This window comes from Phyllobates terribilis, unplaced genomic scaffold, assembly GCF_046119375.1.
Source record: "Phyllobates terribilis strain yellow unplaced genomic scaffold, ASM4611937v1 Scaffold_5__5_contigs__length_657084704, whole genome shotgun sequence".
Classification (NCBI taxonomy): Eukaryota; Metazoa; Chordata; class Amphibia; order Anura; family Dendrobatidae; genus Phyllobates; species Phyllobates terribilis.
In genome coordinates this window covers 327,926,668-327,949,696 of record NW_027362765.1, presented here as the reverse complement: position 1 = coordinate 327,949,696, position 23,029 = coordinate 327,926,668, and the positions used below count along the sequence as shown (strand labels likewise).

General features: G+C 41.6%; 1 protein-coding gene across 1 annotated transcript in view; it reads left to right on the top strand.

Moving 5' to 3' along the window:
- Window positions 1–23,029, top strand: part of STX3 (syntaxin 3) — a 115,438-nt gene that overhangs the window by 65,295 nt on the left and 27,114 nt on the right. Inside the window, exons 2-7 of the mRNA XM_073684595.1 lie at window positions 7,326–7,403; window positions 7,555–7,654; window positions 8,221–8,295; window positions 8,483–8,550; window positions 11,414–11,522; window positions 18,547–18,620. Coding sequence (XP_073540696.1) covers window positions 7,326–7,403; window positions 7,555–7,654; window positions 8,221–8,295; window positions 8,483–8,550; window positions 11,414–11,522; window positions 18,547–18,620 — 504 coding nt within the window. The remainder of the gene's footprint in view (window positions 1–7,325; window positions 7,404–7,554; window positions 7,655–8,220; window positions 8,296–8,482; window positions 8,551–11,413; window positions 11,523–18,546; window positions 18,621–23,029) is intronic.

The window sequence follows — 23,029 nt, the reverse complement described above, 5'->3', positions numbered from 1 at the left end:
CACCGCAGGTCCTGCAAGAACACCGCGGGACGCCAAGGAGAGAGGATCGCCGCTGGGAGGAGACCAGAGAGGTGAGTATACAGGTTTTTTTTATTTTTAACTTTTTAATTCTTTTTTTTACTATAGATGCAGCATTTAAAGCATCTAAGTTGGGCACATTACTATAAATCCATGCCGGTTGCATGGATTTATATAATGTGACCAACTTGTCAAGCACTTTTCCAAGTGATGCTAAAATCGCTTGGAAAAGTGCTTGAAAAAACGCATGCGAAAACGCATGTAAAAACGCTGAAAAAACGCTTCTCTCTGGCAGAAAAAACGCATGTAAATCTGCATGCGTTTTTTTCTGCCAGAGAGAGGCAAAAACGCTCTGCATCAAATCTGCTGCGTGGGCACTAACCCTTAGGCTAAGCGCATGCTGTTTCTGTAAGGCTATGTGCCCACGTTGCATTTATGAAGCAGAAAATTTCTGCTGCATAAATGCAAGTCCTCTCCCGGAAAAACACATGCGGAATTCCGCACGCGTTTATCGCGCATTTTTCGCGCGTTTATCACGCGTTTTCCACATGCGGAATTGCCTTGCGTTTTTTATGCATTGGATAAAGGCAATTCCGCTTGCGGAAACGCAAAATTAAATGACATGCTGCGGATTTTTGAACGCGGCATAAACGCTGCGGAAAAATCCGCAGCATGTGCATAGAACTTGCGGAATCCCATTGGGGACCATGGGGTGCGGATCTACATGCGTTTTTCAAGCGTTTACGCTGCGGAAATTCCGCAGCATATACGCTTGAAAAATGCTACGTGGGCACACAGCCTAAGGCTGAGTTCACACGATGCGTTTTTAATGCGTTTCCGCAGCGTTTTTGCAGTTGCGTAAACGCCGCGGAAACGCATGAAAAACGCATGGTAGAAGGGCAGCAATGTTCCCCAATTGAAATCCGCATGTGCTGTGCCCATGATGCGGATTTTTCCGTAGCGTAAACGCTGCGCTCAAAAATCCGCAGCATGTCAATTAATTTTGCAGAAACGCTGCTTTTTTAGCGCCATTGACTTGCATTAGACCGCATGGAATCCGCATCACTGTATATGTTGATGCACTTTTCATGCGGTCTAATGTGCGGATGGTACCCGGGTGTGGATGAGAGGACTCTCATCCAGACCCAGGTACCATTAAAAAAAAAAGAATAAAATAAAAAAAATATATATATACTCACCTTCTGACGGCCCGCTCAGCGCTCCTGCTTGATTCCCCGCACTTCTTGGTTGAATGAAGAAGGACCTTCGCTGACGTCAGAGTCATGTGACGGGTCACGTGACGCTGACGTCAGCAGTTCCTTCAGTCTTCACTGCCGGTAGCCGGGACCGAGCGAAGCAGGCCATCAGAGGGTAAAGTATATATTTATTTTTTATTTTTTGACATTCACACACTATATAAATCCATGCCGGTTGCATGGATTTATATAGTGTGAAGTTGACAAGCACTTTCCAAGTGATGCTAAAATCGCTTGGGAAGCGCTTGTCAACCCGCATGCGGAAATGAAAGTGAAGAACGCTTCACATCCGCATGTCCCTGGCAGGAAAAAGCATGTACAATCCGCATGTACAATCCGCATGTACAATCCGCATGTACAATCCGCATGTACAATCCGCATGTGTTTTTTTCCTGCCAGGGAGATGCAGAAACGCTCAGAAAAAATCCGGAGCATTTCTGCATCGTTTGCACATAAACTTACTCCCGAATAGTGTATTCTATATTTCCTAGCTCATCAACTTCAGGCTAATATCTTGCTATTGCATTTTTGGTGGTAAAAAAGTGGTAAAAAACTCAATGTGTAAAAAGCACTTTAAGGCTAAGTGCACATGGTGTCTTGTACATGGTGACGCACCAGCCAAGTATTCCAGGCGAAGCAGCTTCAAGAAAACACCAGAGGGCTTTTTCCTGACGCGGCTTCATTATCGGATTTGCTAGCTCCACCGCCATCATCTTTTACTCTGTATTATTTAATATAAAGAGCTGGCAGCTTCTGCTAGGAAGAAAGGGCATGTCACTTCTTTTAACCACTTCAGGGTTTCTGAGCCCAGAAGTGGTTCAATACGTGCCAAAAGACAGAACATGTCGTTTGACATTGCTGTGTATTACGTACATTTTATGGGCCACTTTTGTGGCATTTTTCAGGTGGATTCTGAGCCTGAGGCCACAGCCCCACTATCAGTATTTGGTCAGTATTCGGGCAGTATTTTTTCTCGGGGGTTGTTTAATAGAAACAAGTCACCAATTCTGCATTTATCACCCACTCCTGATTTTGGCTCCCACTCGTGAGAAAAAATACTGATAGTGGGGCCATGGCCTGAGAAAGATGCCACAAGCACATAGCCTTACTCAGTTTGATGTCAGATTATTGGATTCCAAATAACAAGAAAAATGGGCAATATCAAGCTTTTTTTATTTCAGTCACGTATTACAGTGTCAGTATAATGTGTGGCCACCTAGAGACACAGTGCTGCACCCAGCGCTGACTTAGAATACACAGAATAGACATGATGTAAGTTTTACATTCCGATATGCTCTATTTGTAGAATTTACTACGTCAAAGTAAAAAAATATTGGACAGGTCAATTAAGCAAACTCAGAACGCTTGGTTGTAAATAACTCTTTCTTTAGTGAATTTCTAGCACTTTAAAAATACATGTGCAATGGTTGCATTTCAGGAAAACCCAGCACGGTAATATTGCAACTGGTGACAGTTGGGCACAGTCGCTTAGCAATAGCCAAAACGTCTCAGAATAGAACTATATATCTGTCTCTGGTAACTACCAGAAATTGGGAAAACCTATATACCTATAAGTCTCTAATAACAAATGTAACTGGATTTCCAGCATTTCTGGAGCTGGATTAATTAGCATTATCTGTTGGTGCAATACAGTCTTTCTGTCGTGTCCTCAGTACACCAGGTGTCCTCTCAATGCTGCCAGGTTCTTCTGCCAGGGCTTGGCCTTCATGGCTTGTATTTCCTCTTCCTGTTCTGTCCAGTAAGATTTCTCAGAGAACAACAAATAATCCCAGCCACAAAACACTTAATCCCAACCACCTTGAAGTTGCTGCAGAGTATGCTATCTTGTGGTTGAGCAAAGAGTCCCCCACTTGCTCTTCTCTTATTCTGAGATGTCTCTTTTCAGCTCTACCACGCGAGGATGTCTATTGTCACCACTGGAGTTGGTGAGAATTGATTCACAGGACCTAGTCCATCAGTCTTGTATGGGAGTGGTGAGAACCACCTCTTACCTGATGAAATCCTCATTTCTTCTTTTGATTAGCCAGGCAGGCGCAACATCACATGTGCATCACACCGCAGCAATGATATTGTGCCAATCCGGCTAATCAAAAGAAGAACAAGGAGGTATTAGGCAGTTCTCAGGACTCCCATCCAGCTGCCACAAAGTACTGATGCGGCCAATGGACCAGGTCCTGTGAAACAATTTGATGCTCTGACTTCAGTGATGTACACACATTATTCACTTGGGGAGCGCACTAATACCTCAGCTCTGACTGCTTCACATCCTATATTTAAACTTTTCCCCAATATAGTGCACTGGCTCCCAGGAACCTCTTTCTGCTTGTTACAATGTCCATCTGTCTGTACTTTCTTTGAATTTGTAGAGAAGTACTGTATATAAGCATGATCAAGGTTACTTCATGAAGGTCTCATAATGTTACTGATGCTGTGAGTAGTGCCAGGAAAATGAGTTCCTTATGGAAATTCTATGCATGCCTTGAGTTTTTTGGGTTCTTCTTCATGACCCGTGCATAGCATTTCTATGTGTCTTAAACAATGAACTGTTCGTAATCATTTGCATACAACATTGATCGTGATTGAAGATTTCGAAGATCATTAGTGTGCTCCACATAAAGGATAATTAACAGATAATCGATCCTGGTAGGACTGAAAATGACAGGTTAGGTGATGTTCTTAATTTATAACTCCACAGACAAAACTGAATAATGAACAGTGATCACCTATCGTCAAAATCGTATTTACTAGGAGACTGAAATGTAGATATGTCTCGGAGCATATTACCTGGATGGCACTGCCCTGATCCTCTCCATTTTCCTCTGCTGGATCCGGCAATGCAGAACTCCAAGTAATGACGATAAAATAGAGTGGAAGTTGTACTTTGCAACATGTCAGCTTTGGCACTAGAAAAATAATAATTTTCATAAAATCTAAAATTATTTGATATTTTTCATTCAGGTTGTCTTTTTTTCTGGAACTTGTACATATGACATTGTCTGTAGTAGAGTTGGACCAGTAAATATAAGAGTGGGAGTGGATCATCATATCCTTGGATTGGAGGGCTTGCGTGGCAAGGAGGGCTTGTTTGCTCTACATTGCATTGCTTGTTGGATAAAAGTTAAATGTATCCTCATGGTCATTCCTTCCGCTACTTGCGAATTTATCTATACTGGCATTTCGTGCCCCTTTATTAGACTGTAGTCATAGATTTTGAGTGATACCATGATTAGCTTTGTCTCTTTATATCATGTAGGTTCCCTGTCTTTGTTTAAAGCTCCAACGCTATCCCTTCCCCCGCCAAACAGTAAAAACCTTAATAACGTGTTATAGGTATTAGGGGGATTATCCACTGACCATCTGGCCCAAAGCAGAGGCTTCTAATGAACTACAACCTGCAAGGCTGGGGAGCAGTCAGGAACTGGCTACTAGTTAGAGTAACACCACACATCTGACACTGTCAGAACCCGTCAGGATGACGAGGAGATTTACCCTGATCACGAGACTCCTGCCATGAGTCATGGAACGACTGCTTGTGACTGGGCTGGACACATCACAGGACTGAGGTTACTTCATATAGAAACCGTGGAGCACAAGTTATCATCACCAATTGTCGGTAACCAACAGAGGTGATACATTAAGTGACATAATCATGTCCCTTCCACCAAGATTTGCTGATGCGTCCTACACTGATCATATACCCCTAATGCTGGCTGTAAATCCAATATCTATTTCACACCTATCTATCTTATATATATCTATCCCATATATATCTATCATCTGACTATCTATCCATATATCCATCCATCCATCTATCATCTATCTATCTAAAAAAATAAAACGGTAGGTGGTACACAGAGAATGAAGTAGCATTTCTGCTATACAAAACAGAAAAAGATGCAACATTTTCTGTGCAATTCTGCATTGCGCCAATTTTTTGTGACACTTCCAAGTTTTTATGACTTTTTCTGGGGTAAAAGTTTAATGAATCGGCCCCGCAGTGTTATAGCAATGTTTTAGCTCCAAACACAATACTGAGCCTTCCTTTCTGCGAAGCCAAAACGATCCTATAACCCTATGGGTGAATAAACAAAACTCCACTTTTTTGCTTCTAGACGGAGTGCTGAGTTTTGTTTATTTATATTACTCACTTATATAACACCATTAATTCCACAGCACTTTACAGGCATTATGGGCACTGTCCCCATTGGGACTCACAATCTAGATTCCCTATCAGTATGACTTTGGAGTGTGGGTGGAAACAGGAGAACCCGGAGGAAACCCACACAAACACGGGGAGAACATCTCTCTATCTACAGTCATGGCCAAAAGTATTGAGAATGAGACAAATAGTAATTTTTCCAAAGTTTACTGCTTCATTTTTTGTAATGGCATTTTGCATATACTCCTGAATGTCAAAGAGTGATCAGCTTAACAACAATTACTGTACTTGCAAAGTCAATATTTGCCCAGAAAATGAACTTTAACCCCCAAAACACATTTCAACATCATTGCAGTCCTGCCTTAAAAGGAGCAGCTAACATCGTTTTAGTGATTGATCGCCAGCCCTGTCCTCATCAACACCCACACCTGTGTTAATGGATCAATCAGTCATGATTAAGTAAGAATGACATCACTGGACACTTTAAAAGGAGGCTGGTACCTTGGTATCATTGTTTCTCTTCAGTTAACCATGGTTATCTCTAAAGAAACACGTGCAGCAATCATTGCACTGCACAAAAATGGCCTAACAGGGAAGAGTATCGCAGCTACAAAGATTGCACCTCAGTCAACAATCTATCGCATCATCAAGAACTTCAAGGAGAGAGCTTCCATTGTTGTCAAAAAGGCTCCAGGGCGCCCAAGAAAGACCAGCAAGCGCCAGGACCGTATCTTAAAACTGTTTCAGCTGTGGGATCGGACTACCAGCAGTGCCGAGCTTGCTCAGGAATGGCAGCAGGCTGGTGTGAGTGCTTCTGCACGCACTGTGAGGCGGAGACTCTTTGAGCAAGCGCTGGTTTCAAGGAGGGCAGCAAAGAAGCCACTTCTCTCCAGAAAAAACATCAGGGACCGACTGATATTCTGCAAAAGGTACAGGGAGTGGACTGCTGAGGACTGGGGCAAAGTCATTTTCTCTGATGAATCCCCTTTTCGATTGTTTGGGACATCTGGAAAACAGCTTATTCGGAGAAGAAAAGGTGAGCGCTACCACCAGTCTTGTCTCATGCCAACTGTAAAGCATCCTGAAACCATTCATGTGTGGGGTTGCTTCTCAGCCAAGGGAATCGGCTCACTCACAGTCTTGCCTAAAAACACAGCCATGAATAAAGAATGGTACCAGAATGTCCTCCAAGAGCAACTTCTCCCAACCGTCCAAGAGCAGTTTGGCGCCCAACAATGCCTTTTCCAGCATGATGAAGCACCTTGCCATAAAGCAAAGGTGATAACTAAATGGCTCATGGAACAAAACATAGAGATTTTGGGTCCATGGCCTGGAAACTCCCCAGATCTTAATCCCATTGAGAACTTGTGGTCAATCATCAAGAGACGGGTGGACAAACAAAAACCAACAAATTCTGGCAAAATGCAAGCATTGATTATGCAAGAATGGACTGCGATCAGTCAGGATTTGGTCCAAAAGTTGATTGAGAGCATGCCAGGGAGAATTACAGAGGTCTTGAAGAAGAAGGGGCAACACTGCAAATATGGACTTGCTGCATTAACTCATTCTAACTGTCAATATAACCTATTGGTACTCATAATATGATTGCAATTATATTTCTGTATGTGATATAAACATCAGACAAACACTAATAAAAACCAGAGACCAGCAGATCATGTGAAAATATAATTTTGGTGTCATTCTCAAAACTTTTGGCCATGACTGTATACTATCTATCACAAATCTGTCTGGCTCACCGTCCACATGACATACACGTTCCCTATGGCACATATAGCTCTTGTCCTTTTACCCTTGTCATTACCTGGAAAGTGCTGGGCATGTCTGTAACACTGCAGTTTTTTGCATTGTAGACTCAAGACACAGACGACACAGATGAAGTTGACATCTCCATCGACAATGCCGCCTTTATGGACGATTTCTTTGCTCAGGTGAGACACACTCTGTGCTTATGCTTACACAGTATGTCCTCGTATATAATGGTTTATATAGGACTTTATAATCTACTGTCATTTTCCTGGTTACATTTTTTCCTATTGTTCACACTAAATCTCCCATGTTCTCTACGTTCACTATTTTTAGATTGAGGAGACCCGGCAGAACATCGAGAAGATCTCTGAGAGTGTTAATGAGACGAAGAGACTGCACAGTGTGATCCTCTCAGCTCCGCTACCTGAACAGAGTGTGTAATACCCTTATATATAGGACTGTAGAGTCTGCAGATTAGGTGACTCTTGCTCATTCAATGATCAAAAACTTGACCTCTGACACTTTACTAGTTGGGGAAGACTTAGTTATATTCTGGGATAAAATCTGTGAAAACTACCTCCTATTGCTTTCAATGGAAATCTGGACTGTAGTTCACATGATGGAGATTTTTCCACCAAAGGGCGCAGTCATATGGTCGTATTACATGGACGACGATCGCATCACAATGTACAGACTGGCCGTTGGCTCTCCTGACCCGAGCATGACTGCAGGTATTTCTATGCAGCTGCCACGCTCAGGCCAGGAGAGCAGACGGCAAGTCCGAGCATTGCGATGCTTCCGTTGTCTGTGTTATACGGCCGTCTGCCTGCGCCCAAAGACTTAAATTCTGCACTGGACAAAAAAAAGTGATGCAACATTTATTGACAAATCTGAGACAGAAACCTGAGGGTCAGTTTTGGATTTCTAGATGTCTTTTTTGATACTGTCCTAATACGTCCACCTTGATATTTATAACTTGATATTTTCTTCCTCTTGAAGAAACGAAGGATGAATTGGAGAACTTGACAGTAGAGATCAAGAAAGCTGCAAACAGCGTCAGGTCACGTTTAAAGTGTGAGTGCTTTGTGTGTCCAATTACCATTATAGGCTAGCCAATGTCACCTCCTCTGCAATGTATGGTAGTCATTAATCTGTTGTGTTCTCTCAATGACATGTAGCTTAACTGATTGGAGGTAGATGGATATATTGTTCTCCTCTTTAGAACTTCAGCCTAATCTAAGCTCTTATCTTCTCTTTCCAGCAATGGAACAGTCCATAGAACAGGACTCCATACAGTCCTCTGCCGACCTTCGAATACGGAAATCGCAGGTATGGCACATAAAGAATGATTCTGGATCGTGGTCTTATTCAGTATAGTTTAAAGGTGTTGTCCCGAACAAAAGTTAATTTTAATCAACAGATCTTGGAATAATAATAAGTTCCACAATTGGATGTGTTTAAATAAAATGTTCCTGTGCTGAGATAATCTTATAAATGTGCCCCTGGTTTGTACTGAGTAATGGTTGTGTCTGACCATACAGGAACATGGTCTGATCATACCACAGCTCCTGGGTAGGGGGGAGGGGGAGAGTAAAAAAGACATTACATCAGGAGATCACAGCTGATTCTTTCTTTGACATTTAAACATTGTTTAAAACAGGCAGGGAAATGCTTTACCTCACAAAAAGAATCATCTGTGATCCCCTGCTGTTCTGTCTGTATATTCTTTTGCGTCCTCCCCTGCCCAGGAGCTGTGATATGATCAGACCATGTCCCTGTACAGTCAGACACAGCCATTACACAGTACACAGCAGAGGCACATTTTATAAGATTATCTCAGCACAGGAACATTTTATTTAAACACATCCAATTGTGGAAGTTATCATTACTCCAAAATCTATTGATTAAAATCAACTTTTGTTCGTGGGAAAACGCCTTTAACTATAATCAGGTTATTGTGGTATAAACCAGGACGTGTATTGATCAGACAAAGGCAGAGTTGTCTACGTCACCCACATTACATCCCTAAATCTAGCACTGTCTATAAAATGTTCCTATGTAGGTTCCTTAGAAATAGACATACAATACGACTATATAGCAGGGGTGGCCAGCTGATCAACTTCTGGGAGTCACAGTAATGACAAGTTGCCATTCAGGAGCCTCAGCTAGATTAAAAATATCCTGCCAGAAGGTGTCATTAATGCCCTTAATAGTTTTTAGTTCTCTTTTCCTACATTTCCTCCTAGGGAGGGTTTTGGCTCCCACTCCTGAGAAAAAATACTGACCGAATACTGACCAAATACTGATAGTGGTGCCATGGCCTCAGCTGTGCAGTCAGAGCGTGCTTGGTCCTGCGAGTCTGTACTGTGGTGCAGTCACATTGCAAACAAGCACGTCTGTCTTCTATTGTTAGAACCCTCCTGTTAGTTTTTTTCTATTTGTGGTCACGTGACCTGCGGCCTATTTATTCCAGCTCCGCCCTTCTGGCTTTGCTGGACTTCAGTGTTACTTTGACTCTTAATCTAGCCAGGTGCTTTGTACCTATCTCTATAGTTTGCTTGGTCATTTGACCTCTAAGTATTTTTGTCTGTTTGTCTTTTTGCTCCGCTACAACTTCTGCTAGGAGGTGTCCAATTTTGTCCCAGTCCTTAGTACTTTTAGGGACCCCTTCCTTATATCTATAGGTCTGCGTTCAGACTAGCCGAGGATTAAGGTGGGTCTGTTCACAAGGAACAGGTTGCCCGCTGCATCGTAGGGAATCAGCTTAGTCCTATCGTAGGGGCAGCTTTCCTATCTTTCCTTACTTCTTGTAGCAGATCATAACATCTATAATCAGCCACTAAGCAAGCATTTATAATGCATGAAAGGAGAACCCAGTCTATGTACAGGTGCATCTCACTAAATTAGAATATCATCAAAAAGTTAATTTATTTCAGTTCTTCAATACAAAAAGTGAAACTCATATATTATATAGAGTAATTACAAACAGAGTGATCTATTTCAAGTGTTTATTTCTGTTAATGTTATGTGATCAGCACCAGCAGGGACAATGATGAGGGTAGTAGTAGTCTGCTCCCGCAGTGTCCTACTGTGAAAATAAGAGTAAAATAAAAAATCCTTATACTCACTTGTCCTAAGTGTCCACCGCTGTAATCCATGTGACTGCTCACACTCAGTTGCTGGGGAGAATGACTCCTGCAGTGAGCGGGCTGCAGAGCTGCGCTGATCTCATGAGCGGTGTCCTGTCACTAACTGAGCGCTGTTCCGGGGGTCGCTCGCCGGAGCGGTCATTCTACCCAGCTCCTCATTGCGATCAGTCGCAAAGATTACAGCGGGGGACACTTAGGACAGGTGAGTATAAGTTTTTTTATTTAATTCTTATTTTTACAGGTGGAGACATTGGGAGTAGACTACTACTCTCGTCATTGTCCCTGCTGGTGCTGATTGCAGCGCCGGCAGTGGACCATGATGAGGGCAGCATTCAGCACCCGGCGCTTCGGAACAGCGCTAACTGTACACTGATTTCCAAGCGCCGTTACGTGTCACAAGGATGGCATCCGCGTGCGGTACGTGTTTACACGGACCCGTTGACTTGAATGGGTCCATGTGATCCATGCTGTCTTCCAAAAACGGACATGTCAGCGTGTGGAGCACACTGACACACGGTGCGTGGAAATACACTGATATGTGCACATCTGCCTTCATTTGAATGGGTCTACGTGTCAGTGTCTCCGGTACGTATGGAAACTGTCACCACACGTGACGTAAATACTGAAGTGTGAAAGAGCCCTTAATCTGCCCAATTACCCTTGCCTTACTCTGGATGAGCATACAGAAAATGTAATCAATAATATCTAATAGGGTATTTGTAAAATTTCCTATAAGAATTGCAATTGTTTGGCTCCAAATTGGATAGCTTACTGCCGGATCTTTGCTACTTTGCTGCATTAGCCAGTGACAGTTCATTGAGGAATCATCTGCAGTGGCATAACTTGCAAAATCTCCATCAGTGCCCCAACTATCAATGTGTTTAATAGAATTGGTCTACTTATATGGGCCAAGCGGACCTTTTGGGTTCCACTAGGCTCCAGGAACCAGGTACGACTGCAACTCCTGGAACCACTATAATTACGCCCTTTGGGCATCACACATCTGTCAGTTGTTTAACTTTGATTGCCTGTCTTCTCTACAGCATTCTGTTCTTGCCCGGAAATTTGTGGATGTTATGACAAAGTACAATGAAGCTCAGGTTGATTTCAGGGAGCGAAGCAAAGGACGGATCCAAAGACAGCTGGAAATCAGTGAGTTGCCCATATGTTTTGGCTACTTATTCTGTAATAAACTCTTACAGATTTACTTGTATCTAATATACTGAACGTAGAGCTTATTGCTTATACTGTATATCGGCAGGTGTAGAAAAATGTTACAAAGTAAGAATGATTTAAAAAACAGAAATGTTAGTTTATTTTTATCAATTTACAAAATGCAAAGTGAGTGAACAAAAGGGAAATATAAATCAGTTTGATATTTAGTGTGACCGCCCTTGGTCTTCAAAACAGCATCAATTCCTCTAGCTACACTTATACACAGTTTTTGAAGGAACTCAGCAGGGAGATTGTTCCAAGGAGAACTAACCACCGTGAAGAATGATGGAGGTGTAAGTTTGGAGATCTGGTCAGGATTAATGGTGTCTTTCATAGAATGGTAGAGTTGGAAGGGTCCTCCTGGGTCATCTGGTCCAACCCCCTGCTCAAAGCAGGATTCACTAGATCATCTCAGACAGATGTCTGTCCAGCCTCTGTTTGAAGACGTCCATTGAAGGGGAACTCACCACCTCTCGTGGCAGCCTGTTCCACTCATTAATCACCCTAACTGTCAAAAAGTTTTTTCTAATATCTAATCTGTGTCTCCTCCCATTTAGTTTCATCCCATTGCTTCTAGTCTTTCCTTGTGCAAATGAGAATAAAGATGATCCTTCTACAATGTGACAGCCCTTGACATATTTGTAGACAGCTATTAAGTCTCCTCTCAGTCTTCTTTTTTGCAAGCTAAACATTCCCAAATCCTGCAACCGTTCCTCATAGGACATGGTTTGCAGACCAGTCACCATTCTGGTCGCTCTTCTCTGAACTTGCTCCAGTTTGTCTATGTCTTTTTTAAAATGTGGTGCCCAAAACTGTACACAGTATTCCAGATGAGGTCTGACCAAAGAGGAGTAAACACCGATAATGACTTCACGTGATCTAGACTGTATGCTTCTGTTAATACATCCCAGAATTGTATTTGCCTTTTTTGCTGCTGCATCACACTGTTGACTCATGTTCAGTCGATGATCTATTAGTATACCTAAGTCTTTTTCACATGTACTGTTGCTTAGCTCTATTTCTCCCATTCTGTATATGCTTTTTTCATTTTTATTGCCCAGATGTAGTACTTTGCATTTTCCCTGTTAAAAACCATTCTGTTGGTTGCTGCCCACTGCTCCAGTTTATTTAGGTCTTTTTGAATCCTCTCTCTCTCTTCTCTAGTATTAGCTATCCCTCCTAGCTTTGTGTCATCAGCAAATTTAATCAGTTTACCCTCAATTCCTTCATCTAAATCATTGATAAAGATGTTGAACAATACAGATCCCAGGACGGAGCCCTGTGGTACCCCACTTGAGACATTCATCCAGCTGGATGTGAAGCCATTTACAACCACCCTTTGAGTCCGATCACTAAGCCAGTTATGAATCCACCTAACAGTTGCCTGGTCCATTGCATACTTGGTCATTTTTTCAATAAGGATGGTGTGAGATACTTTCTCAAATGCTTTGCTGAAGTCAAGATATACTATATCTACAGCATTTCCCTGATCCACCCAGTCAGTGATTCTGTCATAGAAGGAAATTAAGTTAGTCTGACATGACTTGTTAGTTACAAACCCATGCTGACTCTGGTTAATCACTTCATTCTTATCCATGTACTTACATACATGTTGTTTAATAATTTGTTCAAAGATCTTTCCTGGTATAGAAGTCAGACTCATCGGCCTATAGTTCCCTGGGTCCACCTTCTTCCCCTTTTTGAAGATAGGAACAACATTTGCTCTTCTCCAGTCTTCTGGGACTTCTCCTGTTCTCCAAGAATTTTCAAAGATTATGGAGAGTGGTTCTAAAATTTCTTCTACGATCTCCTTCAGTACTCTGGGGTGTAATTCATCTGGACCTGGAGACTTGAACTCATTTATGTTAGCTAAATATTCCCTCACAATCTTTCTGTTTACAGATAACTTGGATTCCTCTATTCCTTTAAAAGGACAGTGAAGATCAGTTGATGTTACATTTTCTTTCTGAGAGAAAACAGATGCAAAATAGGAATTAAAAAGTTCGGCCTTCTCAACATCCTCTCTTACCATTTCTCCATTTTCATCCTGTAAAAATCCTATAGCATCTTTGACTTTTCTTTTACTTTTGACATACCCCCAAAATCCTTTTTTATTGCTTTTGACATCTCTTGCAAGCCTTAATTCATTGTCAGCTTTAGCTAACCTGATACGTGCCCTGCAGGATCTGCAGACTGCATTATAATCTTCTTTAGATATGCCTCCCTCTTTCCATTTAATAAACATTTCTTTCTTTCTTTTTAGCATGTGTTTAAGTTCTGTGTTCATCCATCCTGGTTTCCTTAAATGCTTCCCATTCTTCCTACTTTTCGGGATTGTTAACGATTGTGCTTTGAGAATCTCATTTTTAAAAATTTCCCATCCTTCCTGGACATTTTTGTCCTTAAGGACATCCAGCCATTGGATCCCTCCTATTCTCTTTCTGAGTCTCTTAAAATCTGCCTTTCTAAAATCTAACCTTGAAGTTTGAGTCTTCACATGTCTTCCTCCTCTAGTTATCCAAAATTCTATAATAGCATGATCGCTGCCTCCTAGGGACCCAGCCACCTTTACCTCCTCAACCATTTCCTCCCTGTTTATAAGGATTAGATCCAAAGTAGCAGATCCCCTTGTTTTCTCCCCTACCTTTTGGAAGATAAAGTTGTCAGCAAGAGAGGATAAGAATTTGCTTGACCTGTTAGTTTTACTTGAGAGAGATTCCCAACAAATGTCTGGATAGTTGAAATCTCCCATGACCACTATGTCATATTTTTTGGAGAACTTGGTCATTTGATACATAAAGAGTTCATCCATATCTTCAGCTTGCCCAGGTGGCCTGTAGTAAATGCCTACAATGGTGTCCTTTCCGTTGTTCTCTCCTTGTATTCTTACCCAAACAGTTTCCACAGAACTCCCAGTCTCTGAAGCTTCAATCTCTGTGCATATATACGCTTTTCTAACATACAATGCAACACCTCCTCCTCGTTTATCAAGTCTGTTTCTTGCAAATAAGTTGTATCCTTTTAGCCTTTTATTCCAATCATGTGTATCGTCCCACCAAGTTTCAGTGATTCCAATGACATCATATTCCTTTTCCTGCATTAGTAGTTCCAATTCTCCTTGTTTGTTGCCCATGCTTTGTGCATTTGTATAAAAACATTTTAGTTTGTGATTGGTTTCTCTTCCTCCCATATTTTTATTATTTAAATTGTTTTGTCTTTGTTCTTCCTTTCCACTTCCAGTAGCAGAGATCTCAATAGTATTTGTCAGCTGTATGGCTTTTTCTGGCCTTTTGCTTCCCTTCCCACATTGTTCTAGTTTAAAGCTCTTCTGAGGAGTGTAGCAAGGCGACTTCCAAATACATGTTTTCCAGTCTTCGTAAGGTGCACCCCATCTCTAGCAAGTAGTCCATCGTATAGGTAATTCATTCCGTGATCCAGAAATCCAAATCCTTGTTGACGGCACCATCGACGTAGCCAGTTGTTCACCTGTAGAATCTTATTCCACCTCATTGTTCCATGGCCATCCACTGGGAGGATGGATGAGAAGACCACCTGCGCTCCCAATTCTTTCACTTTCTTGCCTAAGTCTTCAAAGTCACTGCAGATGGTTTCCAGGTCCTTTCTTGCGGTGTCATTTGTCCCCACATGTATTAGCAGGAATGGGTAGTGATCTGTAGGTCTGAAGAGTCTTGATATCCTGTCAGACACATCTTTAATTTTTGCTCCTGGAAGACAGCACATTTCTCTTGAGGTTATGTCTGGTCTGCAGATAGCGGCCTCTGTTCCTCTTAACAGGGAATCCCCCATGACCACCACTCTCCGTTTTTTCTTCACAACATTCTTCTTTCTCCATCCAGGAGGATTCTGAGGGCTTACAAGGTTATTCATTGCTGGCAAAGTCTTATTTTGCTGTATTTCTTCATGGTTCTCCTGTGTGAGAGCCTGGTACTGGTTCCTGAGCAGTATGGGTGCTGACTGCCTCTCGATCCTCCTGCTTCTGTGGGTCACATGCTTCCATTCCTCTGTTTCGTCAGGTGCAGTTCGAATTTCTTCTCTTTCTGAATCATGAAGAGATAATTCTGCTCTGTCTAAGAACTCTTCACCTTCCTTAATGATTTTCAAGGTAGTTAACCTCTCTTCTAGATTTCGCAACTTTTCCTCCAACAGGGACACAAGCTTGCATTTCTGGCATGTGAAGTTTGGCTTTTCCACTGGCAAGTCTGTGAACATGTAGCAGGATATGCAGCTCACCAAATGGCTCCTGGACTCTTCCATGTTCTTATTGTTAATGTTCTGAAAACAGTGAAAAAAGCTTAAAAAAAAAGCTTCAAAATGCCTCAGGACTCCTCCCCGGGTTTACCGATGTCCTCTTTTCAGCTCCAACAGCCAAAATCCAGTGTTCTTTGAGCTCGCGGAGACTCTTCACTTACCCCAAAATGCAGTGGGAATATGCAAATTATCTCCTCAGGACTCCTCCCCTGGTCTTTAATGCTCAGCAATACATATCCATAATGGAATAACATCAGGGAGGCGTTTGATTGGCTCCAAATGTTTTCTACAGCAGTACAATGACCCCCCAGTATACAGCCAATTTCATTAAACTGGACCTTTCACCAAATTTTTCATGTTGAGCTGGACACATAATGTAATTGTGACTGCAGAGCAGAATAAAACACTTTTTTTTTTATTTCGCATCTCCGTTGCAGAGATATTAGCAATCAAAGTATTTGGCACGTAGTGAGTTAATTTTCATTGTCTAAGAGAGTTTGCACTGGGGCATGTACCTCTTCTTCATTCCCCAATCATAAACAGCTCTCAGCTCCAAGCACCACATAAAGATATACACGCACTTACACACCTTGGTATGCTATCAGTGAGGTTACTAATGGACGTCTGAGGGATGTTAGGCCATTCTGAATGTACTTGGGCACAGAAGTAATCAAGATCCGCTGCTGACAGCTGCCTTTGCAATTGCCGACCAATGACATCCCAGATTTGTTTGATGGAAGACAAGTCCAGAGACGCTGCAGGCCATGGTGGTACATCTGCCTATTATATATACACTGCTCAAAAAAATAAAGGGAACACTCAAATAACACATCCTAGATCTGAATGAATGAAATATTCTCATTGAATACTTTGTTCTGTACAAAGTTGAATGTGCTGACAACAAAATCACACAAAAATCATCAATGGAAATCAAATTTATTAACCAATGGAGGCGTGGATTTGGAGTCACCGCCAAAATTAAAGTGGAAAAACACACTACAGGCTGATCCAACTTTGATGTAATGTCCTTAAAACAAGTTAAAATGAGGCTCAGTATTGTGTGTGGCCTCCAGGTGCCTGTATGACCTCCCTACAACGCCTGGGAATGCTCCTGATGAGGTTGCGGATGGTCTCCTGTGGGATCTCCTCCCAGACCTGGACTAAAGCATCCGCCAACTCCGGGACAGTCTGTGGTGCAACGTGACATTGGTGGATGGAGCGAGACATGATGTCCCAGATGTGCTCAATCAGATTCAAGTCTGGGGAACGGGCGGGCCAGTCCATAGCTTCAATGCCTTCATCTTGCAGGAACTGCTGACACACTACAGCCACATGAGGTCTGGCATTGTCCTGCATTAGGAGGAACCCAGGGCCAACTGCACCAGCTTATGGTCTCACAAGGGGTCTGAGCATCTCATCTCGGTACCTAATGGCAGTCAGGCTACCGCTGGCGAGCACATGGAGGGCTGTGCGGCCCTCCAAAGAAATGCCACCCCACACCATTACTGACCCACTGCCAAACCGGTCATGCTGAAGGATGTTGCAGGCACTCTGTCACATGTGCTTAGTGTGAACCTGCTTTCATCTGTGAAGAGGACAGGGCGCCAGTGGCGACTTTGCCAATCATGGTGTTCTGTGGCAAATGCCAAGCGTCCTGCACAGTGGTGGGCTGTGAGCACAACCCCCATCTGTGGACGTCGGGCCCTCATACCAACCTCATGGAGTCGGTTTCTAACCGTTTGTGCAGACACATGCACATTTGTGGCCTGCTGGAGGTCATTTTGCAGGGCTCTGGCAGTGCTCCTCCTGTTCCTCCTTGCACAAAGGCGGGGGTAGCGGTCCTGCTGCTGGGTTGTTGCCCTCCTACGGCCCCTTCCACATCTCCTGGTGTAGGGGCCTGTCTCCTGGTAGAGCCTCCAGCCTCTGTACACTACGCTGACAGACACAGCAAACCTTCATGCCACAGCTCGCATTGATGTGCCATGTTGGAGGAGATTCCACAGGAGACCATCCGCAACCTCATCAGGAGCATGCCCAGGCGTTGTAGGGAGGTCATACAGGCACGTGGAGGCCACACACAATACTGAGACTCATTTTGACTTGTTTTAAGGACATTACATCAAAGTTGGATCAGCCTGTAGTGTGTTTTTCCACTTTAATTTTGGGGGTGAGTCCAAATCCAGGCCTCCATTGATTAATATATTTGATTTCCATTGATGATTTTTGTGTGATTTTGTTGTCAGCACATTCAACTTTCTACAGAACAAAGTATTCAATGAGAATTTTTCATTCATTCAGATCTAGGATGTGTTATTTGAGTGTTCCCTTTATTTTTTTGAGCAGTGTGTATATATATATATATATATATATATATATATATATATATATATATATATATATATATATATATATATATATATATATATATATATATATATATATATATATCTCAATCTTATGAATCCATCATGGAATATAGTAGCCTGTGAGATGCAGCTTCTCCACAGTGACCTTGTATAGCATTATGACCATATAACTAAAATGTGGATGAGATAATCTAAAATAGTGGTCATGTCTTTTCTGCTGCAACACTGTCAATGCAAGTACAGAATTTCTGGAAATAATTGAATGTATAGTGTATACGTACTGTATGTATAGTGGAATATCATTATAATTATGTCTTGTTTTCCAGCTGGCAAAAATACAACAGATGATGAACTGGAAGAAATGCTTGAAAGTGGAAATCCAAATATTTTTACGTCTGGGGTGAGGCTCTAGAATTAACGAGCAGAACTAAGATTATTTAAAAGGGATGAATAATATCAGGCTCACACTGACTTGTGTCTATAACAGATTGTGCTTCAGTATCTCTTGGGCAGGTTTACTAGTTTTTCCCATGTAGAAAGCATGGCACAATATACTGTACACTCATTTTTTTTATTGCTGAGACTGATAACCACCTGGAGAGGGTTTTCTATAAGTCACAGAAAAGGAATATTTAGATGTTACCATGTACATAGGAAGATACACAGACACAAAGTCGCTGAACAGCTTTTCACTCTGTAACACATACCTGCATGTAATAATGCAGCCAGAAATCGAGTCAGCTGCACCTGATTCAGGCAGGTTCCCTTTAATTGTTGGTATATGAGCTGTATTAAAGATGGATTGGAGGTCATTTTGTATGTGGGTTAATATTTTGTGTGGTGCATTTGAAGTAGCAGTTACTCAGTGAGGGCGCAAGCTTGACAGTCACACTCTTTAATAGTGCAAATATCTCCTCTTCAGACTTGAACTCTAGTGCCACCTATTAGGGGTAGCAATACTAAAAGTCAATATCGACCCTTTATAAAACCTTGCCACATAACTTTTGATAAGCCAAACCAGACACTTAATTTTTCAGACGTGCTTATGGGTCTTTGCCCTTCATCAGTGCGAAGAAGGAGATCTGATTTGTCTAATTGAGGGGCCTCTAACAGGGGAGGTATAAGTGGGAATATTTCTCTTTGTGGAGAGTGCCAAGCAGGTGTAAGGAGACTTATAGTTCATACAATGCTGCTCTGGGAGATATGCAAATATCCTCTTCAGAGAGGAAAGGGACTAGAACTCTAGCGCCACCTAATGGAGGGGCACCAATCATAATTAAAACACGTGTCTGTAAATGGAGTGTCTGCTTTGTTTTTTTGTCCTAATTCATGGTGCATGGAACATTAAAGGGTCGATATTGACTTTAAGGTTTTCTTTCCATGATGAGTATTTGATGAACTTTTGACGCTATGTATTTTTGCTGCTTCTTACAGTTCTAGCAAAGCGTATGGGATTTCCAGAACTCTCATGCCCACTGTGTTGTTTTTTTACGCAGCGTGAACTGACCAGCGGCGTGTGTTTGAAATGCACAAAATGTCAATTTCTCATGCGGATATGCTGAGTTATGTGCTGATTATCCCCATAGAATTGCGTTAGATCCCAAAAAAATACATATGTGTTTTAGTGCATTTCTGCTGTGGAAATGCACTAACAATGCATGGAATCTACACATGGCTGTATCAATAAAGTTTTGTCAAAGCCAAATACCAGGAATTACAAAGACAAAGCAGCTTTATTTAAAACTTATTGGAAAAAACGAAGGCGCAAAAAGCACAATTGGTTCTGATCCTATGATAAAGGACAGTATGGTCCAGGGAATTGCTCACCTGGTGTAGTTGTCTCACACAAGGATCAAGCTTAAATTTGTCAGCTGCTGCAGCTCCACAGGTTGAAAAACCGTGGAGATGCCAGACGAGAAACAATAGGTGGGTCATCTGTGGGTCATCTGATGGAGGTCCGAAATGATGGTCCAGGATACAAAGTAGACTTGATGCGGTTTTATTATCAATGAGTTTCAAAGTCTTTATCAAACGCGTTGAGGATGAGAACTTTGAAATGTGTTGATAATAAAACCGCATGAAGTCTACTTTGTATCCTGGACCATTATTTCGGATCTCCATCATCAGCGCAGATGACCCACCTATTGTTTCTCTTTAGGCATTTATTTAAAGAAGTTGTCCACTACTTGGACAACCCCTACTCATGCCTCACACTTACCCTCGATAAAATAAAAAAGCCTATACTCACCTCTTGTGCCAGCGCCGTTCCAGCGGTGTCAGCACTCGCAGTCCGGGGGCTTTCGTGCAGTTGAAATGACACGTGAGCCCGGTACCCTATCAGCGCTGGCGTCACTGGCCCTGCTTCCTTACGAATGGAATATGAAGAGGAAGTCATAGATCAGCTGATCCCGGACTTCCTCATCATGTTCAATTCTACAGAATCCGCTGTGATTCGGCACCAGGCTCATGTGTCATAACAACCGCACGAGAGCCCCGGGAACGCGAATTCTGACACCGCTGGAACGGCACTGGCACAGGAGGTGAGTGTAAGCTTTTTTACTTTATAGGGGCCAAACATGTTGATCAAGAAGGGGTTGTCCTAGTAGTGGACAACCCCTTTAAAATATGACATGCCGAAAAGAGACACATCTGCAGTGTTAAAAACGTAGTAAAAAAAACGCACTCAAAAACGCAATGAAAAAAAGCACAAGTCACCTAATTTACTTAATAGGTGCAGAAAATCTGAAACATCAAAAACTCACCAAATGCTCATCTTGGGAACGTAGCATTAGGGTTTCTACCCCCAATTCGGTCGTTACTTGGCAGGTCACTTTACAGGCATATCTGCACTTGGTAAGCAATCACAACAGTGATCAGGGAGTGTCCTATAACCATTCATTACTGTTAGGGTCACTGTTCAATACATGGATTTTTCCAACAGCTGTCTAGAGCAGTCCTCAGGGTATCTCCAGTGCTGGTCTCTGCTTCTGTATCAACCTCCAGTCTCAGTACTCAGTATATGCATAGAGGTTTTTTTTAGGAGTTTTTTGGAGCGTGTCTGCTTAAAAGACACCTCCTTTTCATTTATAATAAAAAACCACTTTGTTGGTCATATATGTCAGTCTTTTGTACATTTTTTTCGACTTCAGGTTTTAAAAAAACTGCTTGGTAGATTAAAGAAAATTGCATGCCATATCTTTGAATCGTTTTCTGATGGAATTTATTACAAACTAAACACAATCAAAAGGCTGCAAAAATGCTTCAAAAACAAAAACTCTTGTAAAAAATGCTTTAAATACTTCCTAAAAAAAGAAGAGTTTCATGACGTGGTTTCCACTACATAACGTATCATTTGTGAAAGCCTAAAAAAACCCTCAAGAACAAAATCATGATTTGCGTTTTTTTGTCTTTTTGTTTACCATTTTTTCTATATTTATTTTTTGCGCCAAATTCTTCATAATGCTCTTTATTTTTGTTTTTCACCGTAGAACAAAAGGTCGTATGTTTAACTGAAACGTTGCAAAATTTATGAAAAACTGTTGGTTGTGCATAAAATTACTCCAGTATAATGGATTATAAAAAAAATTGTGACTTTTTAAAAAGTTGAAATTGATTTGTCCACAAACATCTGGAAATAAAAGAAAAACACGCCAACATTTTGGAATTTACAAAAAAAACAAGTTAACACATATAAAAAAGATAAAAAAAAAAGAAAAATTTAGCACAAATAAAAAAACAGGTTACAACCACTAAAAACTAGACACAAAAGGCACAAAAGCAATAATTAATCAGGCCCTCTGTGTGCATAGTCTTACTGCTCTAACTACCTCCAACTAACCACAAGGTGTGGTCACTGGTTATTATGTAGACTTGAGCCCAAGCTTATACACTCTGGCCCCCCGCACATGTGACCTCTGCTACTCTACAGAACCATCTTTTGCAATATACATTAAAATCGCAGAGAATGTTTTAAGAGGTATTCCCATCTACAAGATCCTATTTCAGTATGTAGTAGGTGTAATAATAATATTAGCAAATATCTCCCATTAGAAATGTAGTATACTTCTTCTGATTCGCTACAAACTGTCACTATATGAGTGGTCATAACCATGGATACCTAAGCTAAAGAAATGCCCTGCACATGAGGTAAGTGACAGGTTATCAGAAGAACTATACTACATTTCTAATTGGAGGTATTTGCTAATATTATAATTACACCTACCACATATTGGAGTAGGATCTAGAAGGGAATCCCCCTTCAAGGCATTGTAACATTTTACATACAATCCCTAACAGGTTACACAGCATATAAATACCACTGGATGGTTTGCCTGGCTTACTATACACATAATACAGTTGTGCTCAAAAGATTACATACCCTGGCAGAATTTTTCCTTTCTTGGCCTTGTTTCCGAGAATATGAATGATAACAAAAAAACTTTTTCTCTACTCATGGTTATTGGTTGGGCAAAGCCATTTATTGTCAAACTACTATGTTTTCTCTTTTTAAATCTTAATGACAACCAAAAACATCCAAATGATCTTGATCAAAAGTTCACATACCCTGGTGATTTTGGCCTGATAAAATGCACACAATTTGACATAAATGAGTTTGAATAGCTATTAAAAGTAAAATCCTTACCTGTGACCTGTTTTCTTGTAATCAGTGTGTGTGCATAAAAGCTGAGTGAGTTTCTGGGATCCAGACAGACTCTTGCATCTTTCATCCAGCCACTGACGTTTCTGGATTGTGAGTCATGGGGAAAGCAAAAGAATTGTCAACGGATCTACGGGAAAAGGTAGTTGAAG